At 40.3% G+C, this 19,561-nt stretch overlaps 1 protein-coding gene across 1 annotated transcript; it reads left to right on the top strand.

The window, feature by feature from the left end:
- The first annotated feature begins 13,303 nt into the window (after positions 1-13,303).
- On the top strand, positions 13,304-19,027 carry LOC146309704 (prostaglandin E2 receptor EP1 subtype-like). The gene is made up of 3 exons (XM_084745004.1): positions 13,304-13,618; positions 16,236-17,158; positions 18,268-19,027. The coding sequence occupies exons 2-3, from the start codon at positions 16,283-16,285 to the stop codon at positions 18,541-18,543; spliced, it is 1,152 nt and encodes a 383-aa protein (XP_084601130.1). The 5' UTR covers positions 13,304-13,618; positions 16,236-16,282; the 3' UTR covers positions 18,544-19,027.
- The last annotated feature ends 534 nt before the right edge of the window (positions 19,028-19,561 follow it).

Below are 19,561 nucleotides of genomic sequence, written 5' to 3'. Positions count from 1 at the left end.
GTTATTTGGACTTTGGTGAGATGTTTTGCTTGAATAAAAACACAAGCGCCTCGTCCTGCCAGGAAAACTGGAACAACAAATCATACTGACTGAACCTCTGTTTAAAAGCTCATCGACATCAGCTTCTCTAATATTTTCATTCCTGCAAATCCCCTCTTGTTCATTTGTCATCGTTTTTACACCCTTCTAATTCATCCAGATCAAGTATATGTGGTTCAGATGTCCAGACATAAGAAAGAAAGGGTGCAATTTCACTTTTTTTGTGAGAAAATAGGTTTATTCCAGATAGATCTATCTTTTATTGACACAAACAAATAAAACATTTGTGTTGAAACAATACAAAAACATTTGTGTATGCAATAAACCCTTTAGGGGCAGCAGCTGCTCAGTCCACAAGGACTTGGTTTTGCAACTCGGCCAGTTCGAGTCCAGCACAGACCACAGTACAGAATGTGGACTGGTAGTGGAGAAGTGCCAGTTTACCTCCTGGCCACTGCTGAGGTGTATAATTAACAATAGAGTGAAAATGCATATACAGTGTAAATTATGTTACCTTTACTGTCTCTGTTTCTCAACTTCTGCTGCACATTTTTATTGTGTTCCTCCTGACTTCCAGGGTTGAGTAAAAGACTTAGGAGGCACAGAAAGAAAAGTTTTTTTGTTTTTTTTTCAAAAATTCAAAACACTGATGTGTTTGGAAAATGGTTGGCAGGATTGTTAAGTATATGCGACTTGTGGGGAGTGACCTGTAAACATGCAAAAACAGTGGAAATTTCCAATAAATAGACAGAAATAGTACTGTCAGGCCTGAAACATACGATGCATCTTGTGAATCAAAAGTATGAACTCAGTTTATGGGACAAACTGTGGATGTGTTGTTGTGAAATTTCTACCCATTAAGCGTAATGATGTGGGGCAAAGACGGGGCACTGACTTTTGCAGTTTCCTAGCAGTTCTGATGTTTAGTCAAAACAACTATTTAAGAGTCGATAGGCAGAACATGGAGCACTGTGGCTCTGTGCAAAAGCTCCACCATTTAACAAGGTGTGTCTGTGAGCCGCAGCCGTCACTGGGTGAGGTTTACTGTACGGGACAAGCTAAGTGTGTTTCCATCGAACATGAAAGACCAGATTGATCTCAGGGCCAAACAGAGGGACCTTTGGCAAGTACTGAGAACACGACAGCCAGAAGAATTTATGTACAGTTTTAAAACAGAGGTTCACACTATTACACAATTTTACAGTAGCAAGAAGCCAACGTGCTGAAATATGAGAAAAATGTATTGCAACCAAAATGCTTTTTCAGAAACAAGTTTTCTGATTCAGCTTTGGAATCACTCATTTAATTTCTGAATTGCATGAAAAAGTAGATAAAGAAACATTTGGTTTGCATTAGCAATAATTTAATACAGCATATTTTCCAGCAATATCACCACAGATACCCATTTTCGTGGGTCATAGGCTTCATCACCACTGAGTTACCGCATTTGGGAATAGATAGTGACTTCAAAGACATTTTAAAATAATAATCTGTGAGATTACAATTTATATTGTTTCTGGATTTAATTTGCAAAGACTGGGCCAATGCAAAATAAATTATTATCTATTCTACTTCGCTGTCTTTGCAGTACTCATTGCATTTTTTGTTATGTTGCATGGTTGGTAGCTTCTGTTATGTTGAACACAGAACCAGAAGGGGCAACAAATCATTTCCCTGCACAATGTAAAGTTGTATTAATGTCAATGAATGGCCATAATTATAACACATGTATGGGGACCACAGAAGATATTTGGGTCTTACACAATGCAACACCTGGTCCAATGAGAGCTTACCTAAACTTTCCCTTTGCTCTGTTGGCATGCTTTAACATTATGTTTGACTTCTGTTGACATGTTTTGGAGCTCTGATCACCAGAAAGTGACTCGACTCCTCTGTGGAAAAACTGAGGGCAGAGTAAAAACTATGATTGCACAGGACAGACAATTTGGGCTTAACACTTGAGTGAAAGTCTTCCCATGATTTCCTAAAGGTCTCTTTTCAGCTGTGATGCTAAGTCTGACGAGAAATGCCAGCATAATCAGGGGATCAGACATGGAGATGTAGAAGCTAATACACTTTATATTGCTTGTTGTTTTGTAACTTGTTTTCCTCTTTTTACGGGAAACGGAATACTTAACCAGGAAGGCAACAAGATATTTCCAAACTGGAAAAACTTTAAAGCTGCTCTGATCAATGGATAAAATGTTATGTGTGATATTAAAAGGATCACTGGTAGCAATAAACTCACAGAGAATTGACCCTTCACTAGGCTTCCCTAGTTACTGTTGCTACGCCTGTCAAGCTTTCCATTCTCACGCTGCATATCTGCAGTTTACAGGGATAACGGTGGCAGATTTATCACCAAATTTGGCAGTAACTTTTGAATCACTAAGTCTTCTGTTCCACAGAGAAGTTAACAAAAGCAGCTTCTTATTTCTGGTTGGTGAACATGGATTTTGTAAGCGAAAATGATTATTCTTGCCAGCAGATGTTGTAAGAGTAGCTGGCTAATGTAAGCTAATACTAATCCTTAAATTCCATGAATCAGCAGAGAGGTCTGTGAAATGTTTCCATTGGACACATTTTACAACGAGAGTCCTGTCAGAGGCTCCTAAATATGCTAATAATAGGTTCAAAGCTTACATTCCAGCAAACACTGGTTTGTCAAATACAACACATATATGTATATAGACAACATAAATACACTCGTGTGCAGTGTGGGAAAATTGAAGCAGAGGGATTAAATGCAGCGGATCTTAAGATGGTCAACCAGCCAGACCTTAACGAAGAGTCCATTATTACTGTCTCTGTCCCTTTCTTTCCCCTCAGTGACACAAAACATTTTAGCATCTTTCAGCTCATTGTTTTGGTTTTGCGGGGCGACACTTAATTGTTGAGGTTCACTCTCTCCACTCTCACCAGGGTCATTTAAAGTAATAATAGGTTGTTTTTAGTGAGTTTTGAGTTAGTGGAGACCAAACCTGAGCCAAAAGTAAAGTGAATATTTGACTGATATCGATCAGCTGGAGTGTGACATGAAGCTAAATGAATGCCAATGTTCCTCGGCAAGCAACCGTTTGCAAACACATTTGCCATGCCAAATATAAAAGATGGTATTATGTCAACTTTTTGAACTGCATTCAAAACTAAATGAAGCTTTAATACATTTGTAGGATTGTAGGTAATTCATTCAGTTTACTGAGTCCCTGCTTTGATCCAGCTCCATTATTGAGATAATAAAACAAGAAAAACATAATAAATATGCATCACAAAAAGAGAGTTACACAGCGTTTTACAATTAATCAACCAAACAAGTCATAATGTCCTGTGACGTGACTTATCATGAAAAAGCTCTGGTAATTAAAAGTTGTTTTTCTGCTGTACTCTACATCTATTCATACCAGAAGAGACACTGGGATAATTTAAACACCATCCCACGCCTACCATTCAGTGCAATGTGAAGACAGTTACGGGCAAGGACAAGCAGGAACAAGATTAATGTCACATCCTAGAGCACAGTCTGAGGCTGGGAGACCAGCAGTGAGGTTTAAAATAGCTCAGACTACTCACCACATGTCAGCGTGTTTTAGAAAGGGAAAAGAAGCTGTGAGAAAACCCAGTGTTTCTCTACTCTGAAGGAACAATGGACTGTAAAAGGGCGAAAACACTGATGAATATGGACTCACTATCGATCAGTGAGCTTTTACTGTGAAAGTTGACTTTTGAGCATTTAACGGTGATTTAGAGATTAAATAAATAATCTGCTGCACTGAGACCTGATTGGCTTTCAGTAAACTTGAACTTTGTGTGTCAGAGCAGGACAGAGTCATTGCACCAGACTCATCCATTATGATGCACATATCCTACAGGTTTACTATTACATAATCACAGACTTCACAGCTGACCTTTGTGGAGTGATGCAGTCACTGACACACTGGCTAGAGCCTGTTTTTTTTTTCATCATATTCACTAATGGACTTTTCATTTGATTTATACAGTAACTGCATGCTAAGTGTCTTGCTCTGTGGCCATTTCACACTTCAGTGAGTCAAGGAAGTGCCCATTCATTACGTACACTTGGTGAAAGACAGGAATGATAATGTGAGCAGCTCAGTGATTACCGTTCATCCAAGCGGTGGAGATTATTTAGGTGTAGCCGGCCATGCATGATGGACAAGAGAATAGAAGTCATGAATGTTTCTCATCTTAGAGTATGTACCATGCATTGATGGATATGCCAATATTTATACAGTAAGTGCGTCACCGTGCAGTGAATAATGACAGAAATTTAATTCTGCAATGACTGCAGTGATGACGCATTGAAGAAGGAGCCAGACAGAGAGGACAGCTGAGGGACTTTGAATCTTCTTGAATCAGAAACAAACCAAATCTATAAAGCCTCACTAAAGTAAAATACACAACAGGGTGTTCAACACACCACAATTTCTGTTGGCAGAAAAAGAATTGCCTAGCGGCCCATAACCACCTTAATCCGCTACTGACCTCATCCATGAACGTGATTTCTGCCTGAGTCATGCCACATAGATTTTCATCAGCTATAATGGTTCCTTAACAGATAACTCCCATGATCCTGCGCCAGTTCACAGTGTCAACAAACTACATGTTGTGTGTTCAAAGCATGGTAACAGTTTTTGGACAACTCAAAGTGCCACAACCTGCAGACACACTGACATATTATCTATTATACTGTAAAGCTGTTGTGGCTAATGTGTCAGCAAAAAAATGGTAAAATATAATGGAGACTAACAATCTAAAAACGGTTTTAACTGAGTTTTTGGCCACCTGGGGAGAGCACAAGCTATATAAACAGATAACAGTTGTTTTATACATCCGGCAGATACAGAGCGACATTATCACATCGATTATTATTCATTTGGGATTGTTTTTTCAGGCCACATGGTCATTTTCACTTTCTGTTTAGTTCCATTTTCAGCATCCACCAACTCCTGGGAAAATATGTGTCTTTTTAGCTGATAACTTCTGCACACAGTTCACCAGCCAGTGACTAACTGTGTCAGTCTGCTGTTTTGTGCAGGGCAGGTTGTGAACAGTATTTTCACCAGAAAAAGATGTCTGCTGCTGGACACAGGCCCGAGAGTGATGAGTGTAAATCAGAAGACTAAATTTACAAGCCATGAAACCAAATCAAGAAGCTAAAAGACACCAAGAGATGCTAAAAACCAAAAGCTAGAAGCTTAGAGCTGAGGGGAACTGCAAAGCTGGGTAATAATTGTAAGTGGGTTCATCACACAAGTGATCCTTTTCATTTTACACATAATCATGAGATAAATTATTTATATAGTTGTAAAATATTTTTAGAGCAGCTTTAAGGTTGGAAAAATCATCTGTGTGTAAATTCAGTCTTCATTCAAGCTCTGTGAACGTGAAATAATCACCCATAATAAGCGTCAACACACTTTACTTTGATTACAGTAGCCTTATTCAGTACGGTGCATGAGCTGAGAAGTAAATACAAGTTTTTTTCACTGTGATACAAACTAACCCCCAGGCTGCTGGCCAAGTGTGTGTGTGAGAGAGTGTGCATGCGATACAGTATTGTATGGGCAAATCATGTGCAGGGCGAGTGTTATTGTGAGTTCCCATGCTCCTGAGACAAACAGTAGTGAGGAAGCTGCGGTTTATTAGTCACTTGTGGAGCACGTCTTGAATATCCCCTGTGTTTAATTCAACTCCCCATGTGCCCGAGCAGCCTGCAGCCCCCTGGACGAGCTACTTTGCAGCTGTTTTGTTCATGAATTTCAGAGGAAGGCTTTGTGATTATTTTTTTATTTTGTGGTTTATGTACGTGCAAAAGTACATTGCAACGGAATTAGCAGTCCAGATTTAAAAGATGGATGATTTTAGAGTTGAAGCAACAAATTATGAGGGGTCAAGGGGCTATGGTTCAGAAAAGGGGGAGGCTATTTTAGTTTTCTTTTTTTGACTAACCAAGCTAGCAGCAGTTAGTGGTTAGCTAGGTTAGTTTAACAGCAAGTAAGGTTACATTTCCATCAGTAAGCTCTGTAAATAACCTCAGTATTGTATCATCTGCTGGTCTCAGAGGCCGTGTTCATCCTAAGGACCAACCATGTTCGCTGTTCTGTAACCTGCTAATGGTAGCTATCAACAAATGAATAAAATTATAAAGTTGTGCTTTTGTACAGTGAGACCTGCTGTCCAGAATCAAGCAGCATCATAAGCGAGAAACCATTTAATCGGACGAAAAATTAAGTGTACGCCCCCAGAATGCAGGATGAGTCATCAACAGTTTTGAATTGCTTTAGAGGGAAAAACAAACTCTTAAATACTATTACAAATACGCAAGAATATCTACATAACAATTTTGTTGTCATCGTTTGGCCACATACTGGTCTCTAGGTGACATATATCACAATAGGGATAATATGGGACAAAACAAACATCAACTTTGACTTCATGGGAACTTTAATAAAGTGTAGATAATGGTTTTAGAAATAGCTACCGTATATTTGAGTTATGCGACTCAGGCATTGTGCTGGTTACATAACAGACGTTTAGACGCAACTCACTTTACATGAGCTCCCATGTTATTTGAGGCAATTAATATTCATTTTCTAAATGTTGAACGATTCAGACCCCTCCCCAGCCCAATACTCTTTTACAGTCACTTATTAACCCAGATTTATTTTTGCTAATATTTTCCTTGTAGTTACCTTGATGAGGTAGTTTGACCCAAAAAATAGTTACATGGTGCCTGGATGTTTTGGTAAGCTCCCAAATTGCAAATATGCACTGCTGATATACCAAAAAAGGACAAATAAAAGAGAAGGGATGTTTTAGAAGCTAATTTGCACTCGTTCCAGTGAAATGACCCTTTGGCCGCACACAATTGTTCAGCAAATGTATGTTTTCTCTGCTTATAAGATGTTCCAGAAGGGCATGCTTTCACAGTGTGTGGTCAGAGGGGTGATGAGCCTTTGCAGGACTGTGTAGGCAGGGGGATTGGGAGAATTATTTGAATTCATTACTTAGTGTATGCAGCCCTGCTTTACATAAGGTTTCCCCTTCCAAATGAAAAGACAAGATCTCTCTAAGACACACAAGTACCAAACTTGTTATCCAGCTGGGCCTATAAAGATAGATAATTTTAAGGTGAAATCCCAGAGACTCTGCAACAAGGGGAAATAACAGTCATCTCAACCCATTGTCATGTTTAGCACTAAAACACATTTTCTCTGAGCCAGTGGACAAATTGTATATAAAAACCAATGAGCATGACCTGCATAATTATACCAAAAAATGTCATGCATGGAGTAAAAGCATGGTAATTATGAGGTTTTCAACAAATAAATCCTGGAATTTCAGTGGCTGTTTTTTCAGAAATGCAGAGAATGATGTGACAAACTAACAGCAGCCAGTCGTATCTGATCAGGCTGCAGTGTGGAAAAGGTTCTGTACTGTCTCTGCCACAGTGTAGGGAAGAGCTAATGAGTAGGATCTTTTCCGGAAATGGTGTGGTGTATGATCTTCCCTCATGACTGACCTGAGGGGTTCAATGAGCAGCATCACCGCCCATCCTGACCAGGCGTCCAGCAGGCTCTGGGTTAGCTCCCAGATGGACGCTTTAATCTTACTGGTGATCTGGTAGACAAACAACAAGGAGAGTCTGCACTGAGTAGCTGATAAATCATAGTCATAGTTGTAGTGATGTACTCCCAAGTCAAACAAATATACATCTCTGGTAGGGCTCAGAAATTTGGCTGCAAGCCAGCTTTGAACCAGAGCGAATACAGGCAGCACGCAGAGAAGCAAATAGTTCCGGCCAGTCACCATCCCAACCACAGATACTCTTCATCAGGCAGGGGAGACGTCTGTACCACTGCCCCACCACGTTCTGGGACAAAAAGGGCAAAACATCTGTGAATGGTGGCTCCCAGCTGACGACCTTGCAGCTGGTCCAAAGGCACCAGCAGAGGTGCGACAGGCAGCAGCACCCAGCAGGTAGCAAATGCCTGTGCTAACATCTGTGACAGAGACTGGCTGATAATAACTGTTACGTGCCACAGTGTCTGTGTGGTGCTGTGCTCTCCTGTGCCCAGGTTCTGCCCCCCCCACTCACCCCTTGCAGATTGCAGTGATTAGCATCAGGTGCAGCTGCTCTGCAATCAGGACCTGGTGCTTAAAAGCCTGGAGAGTGCAGCCAGTCAGGGCCAGTGGGCCATTTGGTGGACATAGTCTGCACTTCGGGGCCAGTGGGCCCTTCGGCAGATGGAGGTCTGCATTTTGTTGTCTTTGTCTTTGTCCATGTGTCTTTGTCAGCCATTTTGGCTAGCATGGACACTTGTCTTGTATGTATTTGTTGTTTGATTTAGTATGTTAAGTTAACCATTATGTTAGCTTAATTAGTTAACTTAATTTGACACATTTGTTAATAAAAGAACCTTTTGTTTACACTTTTGTCTCAGTTCTCCTTCCTTTGTTTTTCCCCCAGTTATATTCATTTAATGTTGCACCCCTCATCCCCTAGCCCAACTTGGGGTCGTAACAATAACATCGTAATAAAACTACATTTTTTAATTTTGAGGGAGGCCTTGCTTTTAGGCACATCCAGGACCAGGCCCATTGCAGGTCTTTGCTTTCTCCTGCCACTCCCAGACCACTGGGGAGGGAGTCTGCAGAGTGACAACAGACATGTTCAAGATGAACTGCGCTTCACCTAGAAAGTAGACAAGATCAAGCAACCACAGCAGCCAAGAAGTGATATTCACATCTCGTTAGATCATCTGTAAGCTACTTGTAGTCTGTGGTCCACATTCATAGCTGAAGAAATAAAAAGTATTCTTGATCACTGGTGAAGTTACACAGTCCTCAGTCCTTTCATTGAAAAAAAGCACTTTGTAATTGCTTGTTTGATAAGTATATTCATCCTTTATCATTATTATTATTATTATTATTATTATTAGCCACGAAATATATACTTGTGAACAGATTATAACCAATCAGAGCCTGTCAGCTCATTGATCAGGGGACAGCCAGGCTTTTGTTGTTGGGCCCAAGTCAGACACAAATCTATCCGGCATGCAATGTGTGGCGATTGTAGCTGAAGGCCAGTCATTGTTATGTTTGACAAGTAACAGTTTGACGCAGATATATGGATGAAAAAAAAAGTGAAAAGTGAAAATGAGGGCACTGCCCTTTGGACAGACACATGAAATGTTGAAATTGAGTGAAACACATTGACACTCGGGAACACACAGCTGGTGTTTCTGTTTTTACTCGGTCCAGGACACTGCCATTCAGCCAGCAGATTCCTGTGGGAATCTGCTGGCTTTGGGCATACAAAAGCCCAAAACACAACCCTGGACAAGCTGTTGTTAGCGTCTTAATCAGGTGGGGTGGTTTTCAGTTATAGTAAAAAGTTATAGCATTAGAAGTATTGTTGAATTGATGTAAATGGTTGTCCACTGCAGCGTGCAACACAAAACCACTCGTAAAGCTTATTTACAGCTGTTTTGGCATGTGGTTTTCTGTTTTATGGTGTGTCCCTTTGGTGCAAATAAAAAAAATGCAATCAACGTGGCTACACAAGTAAATAGCATCCATGTGGAGTTAAGATACAGCAGCAAAGAATGGAAATCTCGAAGGACACTTTCTCTTTTGAGTGAGCTGGTGATCCTCTTTCCATGATTATATCTACAGACAATGCAGATATACTCACAGAAGTGGAAAAAGTTCTTCAAAGCCAAGTGAGTCAGACGTTTTGTGGCAGAGGTTATAAAACCTTCACTAAACATTTTCACCATTTTACTTTAATTTAAACAAGTTCATTGTGCATTTTTATGGAAACTGTCTAAAAATATTGACCTGAAACGAACTCCTTTTGTGGTCAAGTGAAACAGATTTTTCTTTGCTACTTTGCTTCTACTTTAAATACAACAAGCTATTCCTGTAGCCTCAAAAAGCACATCTGCTGTCACAGCTTTTTTGTTACTACTAGGGGTGTCCTGATATACCTGTACTATTAACATCATTGCCATGAATCCTTTTAGCAACGACATTAATGTTTTGAAAACCTGATATTGTGACACCAACTAAAATGAAGTTTTTTGCTGCTTTTGCTTTAGCTGCGTTACAAAACGGCCTGTGGTCCTTATTTTGTTTTGCTCGTTGCAGGGCAGACCTGCTTCCTGACCCATCCTCTCAGCTGATCACTCCCTTCTCTCAGGCTCCATTCCATTCATTAAGACTAACTACTAACAGACGGACAAGAATGCATTAACCTCAGCTACAACTACTGCGGCTGCACCTGTCTCTAATGGCATGCCGTCTGACTCTTTGGCAGGCCTGACATACCTGACATTGCACGCAGACATGCATGGGCAATGTGCAATTTAGTGCCAGATATGTGCCTTTATGCCTCTGCACAGACGACAGCATTAGGGTTCGGGTTGTCAGTCCGTCCTGTCCTCGTTAGCTCGATCCTAATTTCTTCAGAATGGCAAATATGTCCACTTGAACTCAAGAATGAACGGATTCAATTTTGGTGGTCTAAGTTCAAAGTTCAAGTTCATTGTGACCTCATTAAACATGTTTTTGTCCATAACTCAAGAAGTCATGTGCTAATTATGACAAAATGCCACACAAATATTTAAAATGATGAGGTGATAACATTTCATACCCATACAGTCAAAAGTCAATTTCACTGTCACATCATAATGTTCAGCTCTTTATCAGTCCCCTCCGAGGGAAGACAGCATGTTTCTCACTGGAAATTATTCACTGGAATCATTAATGTCAATATAGTGATAATAAATACACTTAATACCTTTTATTTAAGTTCATCAAAGTCTTTCCTACTTATGTTATACAGACACGGATCTAAACTGAAACTTGTCTGGTTGCTGGAGGTATACAACTGCAAGGTGGCAATCCAATTTTTTTATGTCATGACTACATGGACACAGGTTCCAGTCCTCACCTCATTGCACTGCCAGGCAAAGAGCACATTTTTCAACACACAGCTACAATGTATATATGAACAAAGAGCTGCATACATCGGCACATCATTTTACAGCAGAATTCTTCTACTGTTTTGACATAAGATGACAGCGAAATTACCTCCCACTGGAGGAGGAATGTCAGACGTCTGACTGGTGATGACAGAAACCTGAGAAGCTCCAGATTCTGTCTTTTCTTCATTTGACACTGCAGCCTCAAAGGCATAATATATAGCCTTTTTGTTCAATGTATAGACTCATATGAACATGATCCCTTTCAGTCACCACTTATGACCGGTAGAGGTGTGTGGATGGGTCTGGATCTGCAGAGATCCTGCAGCCCTCTGCCTGTATTTCCCTTATTATCTCATTATTTTGCTGTGCTGAGGACTTTTAACCTTAAAGTCCTGGGAACAAGACTCTACAATCAACTTTTTCACAAGCAGCTCTGACAGTTCCTACTGATTCTACTCTATGTGGGTTACGTTAGAGCTGCAACAACTAATCGATTAAATTGTTCAGTAACTTCTCAAGCAAAAATCTCAAATATTTGCTGGTTCCAGCCTTTTAAATGTAAGGATTTGCTTCTTTTCTTTGTTATTTATGAAATGAAGAGTCTTTGGGTTTAGGACTATTGGTTGGATGAAAGGATCGATTTTTAGACTAAACCAGGATTTCTCAACAAATCTCAACCAAATTACCTTCACCAGGTTTCCCATCTCCTCAGTATCTACAGTATACTTGTCCACTTTCTCTTCCCCTCTGCCAGATTGTCTTGTGCATTTTTTGCTAAGTCATCTAGAATTATTTTTCCTTGTTTTTCTTGATCCGCCTGTTTTTGACATATCATGGGTTTGTCAGGTTTGCCCGTGTGACTGATTTCCTGGTTTTGACGCTGCCTCAACTGTTAAATAAACTAGACTTTCCACATAACTCTACAGCCTCACTGCTGTGCTTTTGGGTTCAAATCTGTCAGTACTGGTAAACCTTACACACAAGCCGAACAAAATGTAAGATTTGCATTTTGTAACACAACATATCAAACTTAACAAACTACTCAGTCCAGCACTAGGCATGATGGGAAATGTGGCTATATGTTCCACTGGGAATGGTTTTTACATTATGATGCCTGACCAGTAATATAATTTGTTAATCAGAATCAGTTTTATTACTAAGTAGGCTTTCACATACAGTGAATAAAACTAAATATCTAAAAAAATAGATTAAGCGCTGCAAACAGAAAATGTCAACATACAAAAAATATATAAAAATATCAACAGTAGAAACAGTATGTACAAATATGACATTACTTGAGGGAAGGAGTTGTACAGACTTATTCAGGATTCACTTTCAGTGTGCAAGATAAAGTGTGGTGACAGTACATTATATCAGTGTAACGTGTAGAGATTGGAGGGGGAGGGACAGTCAGTGTCAGTGGGGGTCTCCGGCCTAGTTGATGAGGCCAGCTGTAGAGAGGAAGCAAGTATTCTTGAAAATAATCGTCAATAATGAAAATAATCCTTAGTTTCAGCCCTCGTTTGAATATACCTCCTGCATGCTTGTCATGAAACAATACTGGGATTTCACCAGTATGAAATGTACGATGTAGGTTTCCTCCCTGAGGCGCGGCCTGGAGCATTAAACCCTAATTTCCCCGGCAGCAGTGTGGTCGGTCTTAATGGAGAGCTGGAAAATCATTTTCAGTCCCAGCTGCAGTAACAGACTGTGACAGAGATGTTTGTAGTGGCAGGAGCACAGCTGGTTTACATCGATGTGAGCTGACCACGGGGCTGTTGAGGTTGTTCAGATGAGGCTCAGCAGAGCAGGGGAGTGTTTTCATATCTGTTGAATTAACAAGGGGAAAGCAACAGTATGTCATGCAAGTTCAACCTAAAGCTTTGACTTGAAGGAGTCTAATCTGGAAATAATCAGTATAGAGTATGAGTAATTTTTTGTTTAAGCTGCAGTGATATGAAGTCATGCTTGTTTTAGTGAAAAACTACATCACTGCTCATAAAAGTAACACTTAAAAGGAGCTATTTCCTGACAGGTCTGCCTGAAATCTAGAGGTTGTTTTATTATAGGCTTAGTATTTATGCCTCTACATGTCATGATTGTTTGTTGATGTGGAGGCAGTTGGATTTTAAATGTCCATATTTTACACAGGGGTTTCTCTGAATGGCACACTCACTCCGTCCACTCCAGGGAGTCACTGCTGCTGCTGCTGCTGCTGCTGGAGGAAATTACTGGTTCTCACTGAGTGACACTGAGACACCCAGAGGCGATGTGAGCGTGGTGCAGCGAGTGATCGTGCTGCACCTCCGCTGTATAAAAGCAGCCAGCCACAGGCAGATTAACAGAGGACATGCTTGTGCAATGAAACAGGGAGGCTGCTCGCTCTGAGAGAGGAGCTTCAACATAACTGCAGAATGAGGAAATACTTCAGGTGAAGAAGTGCACTTATTTTTGTACAGCACAAGAGGACATCAAGGGCAATTTGGATTATTTCATTTTAAGTAGCTTCAGCTATGACTAATTGTCAGAGTGATCCTGATCATCTCCATGGATTTCTTATTCCAAAGGTAAGGCTGAATATCTCTCATGTAAAGGTAAATACAAAGGACAAAAGGTGTGCCTCGAGGCTGTCATTCCACGTTCAGTTGTCTTGTGTTGAAATGTTACTTTGGTTGAAACAATACTAACATTTTACAGTTTGGATTAATTGAAACCATTTGTGGTCAGAAGAAATGCCCACAAATTTGGAGAATGCTGATAAAAACTACAAAAATGTACCCGATTTAAGGGAAAAGCTACTGAATTAACACCAGTATGTGCTTTTGTAACTCATTCATCAAGTTTTTGTCATACTTGTGACCATTTAATAATTGATTTATTAATTATCAAACTACATTTTCTGAATAATAAATAAATGTAATTAAAATAGAGATTGCATTTTTAAGAATAAAAAAAATGACAGGTTTGGGAAAATTAAAAAAAGAGATAGACAAGTGATAGAGAAGAGAAAAGAAATGAACACATACAAGGAACTCGGCATAATCCAGTCATGATGTTTGATCCGTCATTGTTGGCTCTCAGAGAAGTCCCATATGTTTCTCTCCACTGATGATGATCAACAACAAGTCACGGTTCCAGCTGGTCAAGTCTGATCTGTTCCAACAACAGCAGTATTGACCGTGTTGTTTCAGATACTACAACCGTCTGACTGCTTCGCATGTTTGCATGTACTTGTTGACTTGTTGAGTGCTTTCATTACTGTTGCTGCTGTGTGGTAACAGTACTTTTAGAGGAATGTGTTCACTGTCAACAGAGACTGTCAGAACTTGTTCAGACTTTCCGTGTTGCCGCGTGCGAAGAGAAGAGAAGTGAAGCTGTTTGCACCTAAACGTCAGAGGAGGCTGAGAACTTAGTTTGAACTCGGCTTACTTTATCCTGAGCTGTTTTGCCTGCCTGATAGAAAATCAAATGGAAAAAAAAAATGAAATAACTTATTTCAAGTTGTTCCCCGAGCACACTGTAAAAAGAAACAAGTTGAGATAACTCATAATTTCAAGGCAGCTGCCTTTACTAGATTTTTGAGTTTTGAATCGCTTAGTTTTGCAGATGTATAATCTTTTGTTGCAATAATTTACTTTTCCTCTTTAGATAACATTTAATCAACTTATTAACCATTATTCACTTTCTCTTTAATGAGTTTAGTCAACTCAACAATTTTTGAAACAAACAATATTTTGGGTTTCTACAACTTGAAGATTCAAATTTATAAGTAAATTTTAACATAGTTAGTAAAACGTATTTGGGCTCAAAACTCACAATTCTATTTAAGTAAGTTGCCTTGTAATTTTTAGTTTTCTCAACTTTGAAAACCTGTGAGGGTTTCAGTTATATTATTATTTTATTCTAAGTTTTGTAACAATAGGGAAGGTTTTGGGGATCTATTGTTTTTTCACCCCGATTTTATATTTTATTTTAGCCAGCCTTTGATACAGCCAATAGTTACATAAACAACTACATCATTGTCTGTCATCATTCTGTGACAGATCACCAGACATTACAACCCGCTGTCATCCCAGGTCATCAAACACCGACGTCACCGTCACACGTCTTAGTGGAGAATGAGCCCGTGAGAGTGATTCAGATTGCCACCTTGGAAATACATGTGCGTTCAAGGAGTTCAAGTCTGTGTTTGATCACGTGACGAGATGACACAGTGTTGGTAAAATATACTGTATACACGCCTAAAGGTGTGTGTGTGTCTGTCTGCTTCATGAAAGGGATAATGAACAGTGTGTGGGTCATTATTGCAAAACAACAGGATGGTGCAGGACCCCGTCGTGAGCACAGGGATCATGAATCGCAAAATGAGATGAAAAATGAGAACGGTCTGGACATAAAACTCATCTTATATGTAAACTATCATGCCATCTGATTTCATTAATTTTTGTTTTTAAAATGGAAATCTGAGTTGGGTAAAAATATTAAAGGTGAAAACTGTACTATAATAAATCATAAAATGATCATGTTGTCATCAGGGATGTGTCTGATGTCAGATGTTACAGTCTTAACAGTTATAGCTTATGTTTTTGTTTGTCCATTTCATGTGAATTAGAGAATAAATGAATTCTTGCCGCATGAGTTTGTATCTGTTAATGAGTCAGAAGAAATCATTAATAATATTTTAGAAGTTAGAGTCAGTTATAAACACATGATCAGCTCACTGTGTAGGACTAATCGTCCTCATGTTATTGTCAAATAACAATGTTGCACTCATTTTGCACTCCTGCAGTGTTCTTACAACCTGCCTGAGCTTTCCAGAGTCTGGGGAGGAGAGGGCAGAGGGAAACAATTCGCCTCAACTATAGACTGTATATTAAATTGGATTTCAATCTATTTGATATACTGTATGTGGCTCCAACTTGCTGAACTCATTTTTTGATTGCACAGTTGTTACATATTGCTCCTTTAACACCTTAAAAAGATATTACGGGTTAGAATTAGTATACACAATTTATCAGGTCAGTTTTGTTGGGACATTTTTTTTAAGTTAAGGGGAGGTTCCACAGAAAATATAACTTTTTTAAAAAAGTGAAATAAAAGAATCAAGCCCCCTCCCCACTCCAGTAATTTTCACACAGCCCCTTATCAATCAGCATGTTGATCCAGTCTCTTTTTCCTTCTCAGTATCTTCTCAACCAGAGGAACCACATCAGGCCCAGAGCCCAGCGGTGATGCTGGCGATGCAGCACTACAACTCCTCGGGCATTACTGCCCCCTTCCCCATCTCTAACCACACCACCATGGTGCAGGAGCCCGAGGTGGAGGCCGTACCACGTAATGTCACCCGTCCGCCGAACAATCCCGCATCTGCGGGCCTCACCATGACCCTGGGCATCCTGTTCAATGTGGTGGCCCTCATCATTCTCGCCAAGGCTTACAACCGCTTCCGTCGACGGTCAAAAGCCACTTTTCTGCTCTTTGCCAGCTCTCTGGTGGCAACAGATCTGGCTGGACACGCCATTAACGGGGCCCTTGTGTTGAAGAGATACTCAGAGGGCACAGGGTCCACGGCTGATCCTGCTTCCCGCTTTCAAGGTGACTCTGTGATTCCGGATGGCTCTTGTCTGTTCCTGGGAGGCTGCATGGTGTTCTTTGGCCTCTGCCCCCTCTTCCTGGGCTGCGCCATGGCTGCTGAGCGTTGCCTGGGTGTCACCAAGCCTCTGCTTCACGCCCATCTGGTGACCACAGCACGGACAAAGATGGCACTGACCATGATCTGGCTACTGGCTTTATGTGTGGCCTTTTTACCCTTCTTCCACCTGGGTGCCTACACTTACCAGTACCCAGGGACGTGGTGCTTCATCAGGGTTATGGAGGGCACCACAGCCTCAGATCTGGCCTTTGTGATGCTGTTCTCTGGACTGGCTCTGAGCTCTCTGGCCTCGGCCTTTGTGTGCAACACCATCAGTGGGATCACGCTGGTGAGAGCCCGGCTAAAGAAAAGGTCATGCTCCCATCGCCGCTCAGCCAGGTCTCATGACACCGAGATGGTCGTCCAGTTGGTTGGCATCATGGTCACCTCATGCATCTGCTGGAGCCCTCTGCTGGTGAGTGTTGGGTAAATTACCTAACAGACATCGAAACATTATTTAAAAGACATATCTGAATTTGATCAAATGTCATTATATATGTGAGGCATAATGTGCAGTGAGCAGATCATTATTGTAATTTGTGATTTAATTTTGCAATAATGATGCGCTCACTATACATTATCCACTTATTACACAGATATTAACTAAAAAGAAATAAAAAGGGGACATAAAATATTCATCTAAAATGAGCCTCCAGAGTCTATTACAGTCTGTTCTTCTTAACAACAGTCTGCTATACAGAAATATTTGACCTTACGCTGTAACTGACCAATCATAAATGAGTTTATGCCACTCATTTATAATGGCATGACATGTCACTGCAGTCTGGCAGAAAATTATTTCAATTCGCATTACCTGATCAGATTTAACTTGTGCTTTAACTTGTGCAGCTGCTTATATATATGTATGTATCTGTATATATGTATATATGTGTGTACTGTTTGTCTGTTTGCCAATATAACGCAACCACACGGCGCTCAGCTGGTGGTGCTCAAAGTTGCAAAATATACATTTGAAAAACTCACCAGCAATGTCTCATTCCAGAAATCACGGCCCTGTTACTCTAGATAATCCACAGGCCTTTTTGCCTGAGCAGATGTTTATGTTTGCTATCTTTAAAAACTTAAGAATTCAGCAGAATATCAAATAAAGTTCTGTGGGATTGAACAACATTAGGCTGCAGAGCATGAGTTTGTAATGACTAACCCAATAGCTATTATTGTGTTTTGATGTTTTTGATTGAACTTTTTTCACACAAAGGAAAAGAAGGGTTACTTTTAGGTTCTTTAACTATAGATACAGCCACATTTGTTTCCATATATTGTGAGCTCTGTCATGTCATATCACAACGCATATCCTAGAATCTTCAGGTGATGCAATAATAGCATGTTGGTATCATTATACAGCACAGGGTTGTATGACAAGATTAAGTTGTAGTTCTCTTTTTTAACCGCTCTAAAAACTCTTGTAGAATATATATGTATAATGTAATAATCATATTTGTGAGTATTAGTTCATTAGCTGGTACAAAGTGAGTCTAATATGGTCTCTTTCTTTGTTTTCAGGTCTTTGCACTGATGTCAGCCACACGGTCCTACAGTGGCTCCCTGGCCGGTGACAGAGACACTTATAGGGGACTGATGGTGACAGGTGTCAGGATGGCAACCTGGAACCAGATCCTGGACCCGTGGGTCTACATCCTGCTGCGACGCGCCATCCTCAGGAAGATCTACCGCATCACTAAAAGGCAGGCCAGCGTCAAGGGGAGCATGTTCCGCTCTGTTCGCTGGGATCTCAGCTCCTTTCAGAGCTCTGAGAAAAGCAGTGGTAATAAGATTTAATGGGACTTATAGAGGAAGGAAAGGGAAGTATAAACTATTACTTTTTAAGGGTTGCTCTGTCACCTGCACAGCGGGATCATCACTGAGCCCAGCATCCAACATCTGGATCATAATTCAGTGTGAAAAGGTCCCAATGAAAAGAGGTTTCTCTCCTGGCTTGAGGGAATGAGAATGACCCTGATTTATGTATATGAAGTGTTCTGAGTTGAGATCCAAAGTGGTAAAAAAAACAAAAAAAAAACATGTTCCAGATTTGGAAAAAAACAAAAGACTGGCTAATGATAAGATGGGATACTCAACTTGCGGCCCATGGGCAGAAACTGGCCCACATTAGAGTGCTGGGTGGTTGTCCGATCATTTTAAATGAACAATGAATATAAATTGATTCACTCTATTTTTCATAAATCTCCTCTGGTCCAGGTTATGAGTTCAGCACAAGTTACCAAGTCGATCTAGCCAGGTTAGAAAGAGAACCACCTTCATGTCACTGAAAACCCTGGCTTTGGACTCAACATACCTTGCTAACTAATTAATCTCGCTTTGTAGTACGCCACTTTTCACAGGGTTGCTGTGGTCAGATTTGTCACTTAGCAAAGATGAGTGAGGGCAGCAAATATGGAATATGCCTTTATTTTGTCCCCTTATACCAATCCTAAACCAGTCTGCCAAATCAAGTATTACATAATGTAAGGCTCTAATATCAGGCATCATGATTAGTCAAAACATGCTGGCTTCAGTACAGCGGGAGCACTGCAAGAAGATTTTATTTAAATTTTAGCTAATAAATAATATTGTCTGTTTATTAACTGGCCACTGGCCTCCTGTCAATTTTCACATGTGGCCCCTGTGCAAAGCAAGTTGAGTATCCCTGTGATAAAGTCTTGGGCTGTTATATGTATGAGTGTTAACTCATAATAAACTGCTAATAGTGTTTATCAGAATACACTATGGCCCATATTCAGGACCTGTTTGCATGATGGTCTGTCCTCTATGAGAGCAGATAAAAAAGTCTTTTCAG

This window comes from Lutjanus erythropterus, chromosome 19, assembly GCF_056507025.1.
Source record: "Lutjanus erythropterus isolate fLutEry1 chromosome 19, fLutEry1.hap2, whole genome shotgun sequence".
Lineage (NCBI taxonomy): Eukaryota > Metazoa > Chordata > Actinopteri > Lutjaniformes > Lutjanidae > Lutjanus > Lutjanus erythropterus.
The sequence above is the reverse complement of the archived record's forward strand: the minus strand, read 5'-3'. Positions and strand labels throughout refer to the sequence as shown.

Coding starts and splice junctions, on each gene's coding strand:
- LOC146309704 (XM_084745004.1), top strand. CDS start 16,283: ATGCTGGCGATGCAGCACTACAACTCCTCGGGCATTACTGCCCCCTTC. Junction 17,159..18,267: donor TCTGCTGGAGCCCTCTGCTG/GTGAGTGTTGGG, acceptor CTTTGTTTTCAG/GTCTTTGCACTGATGTCAGC.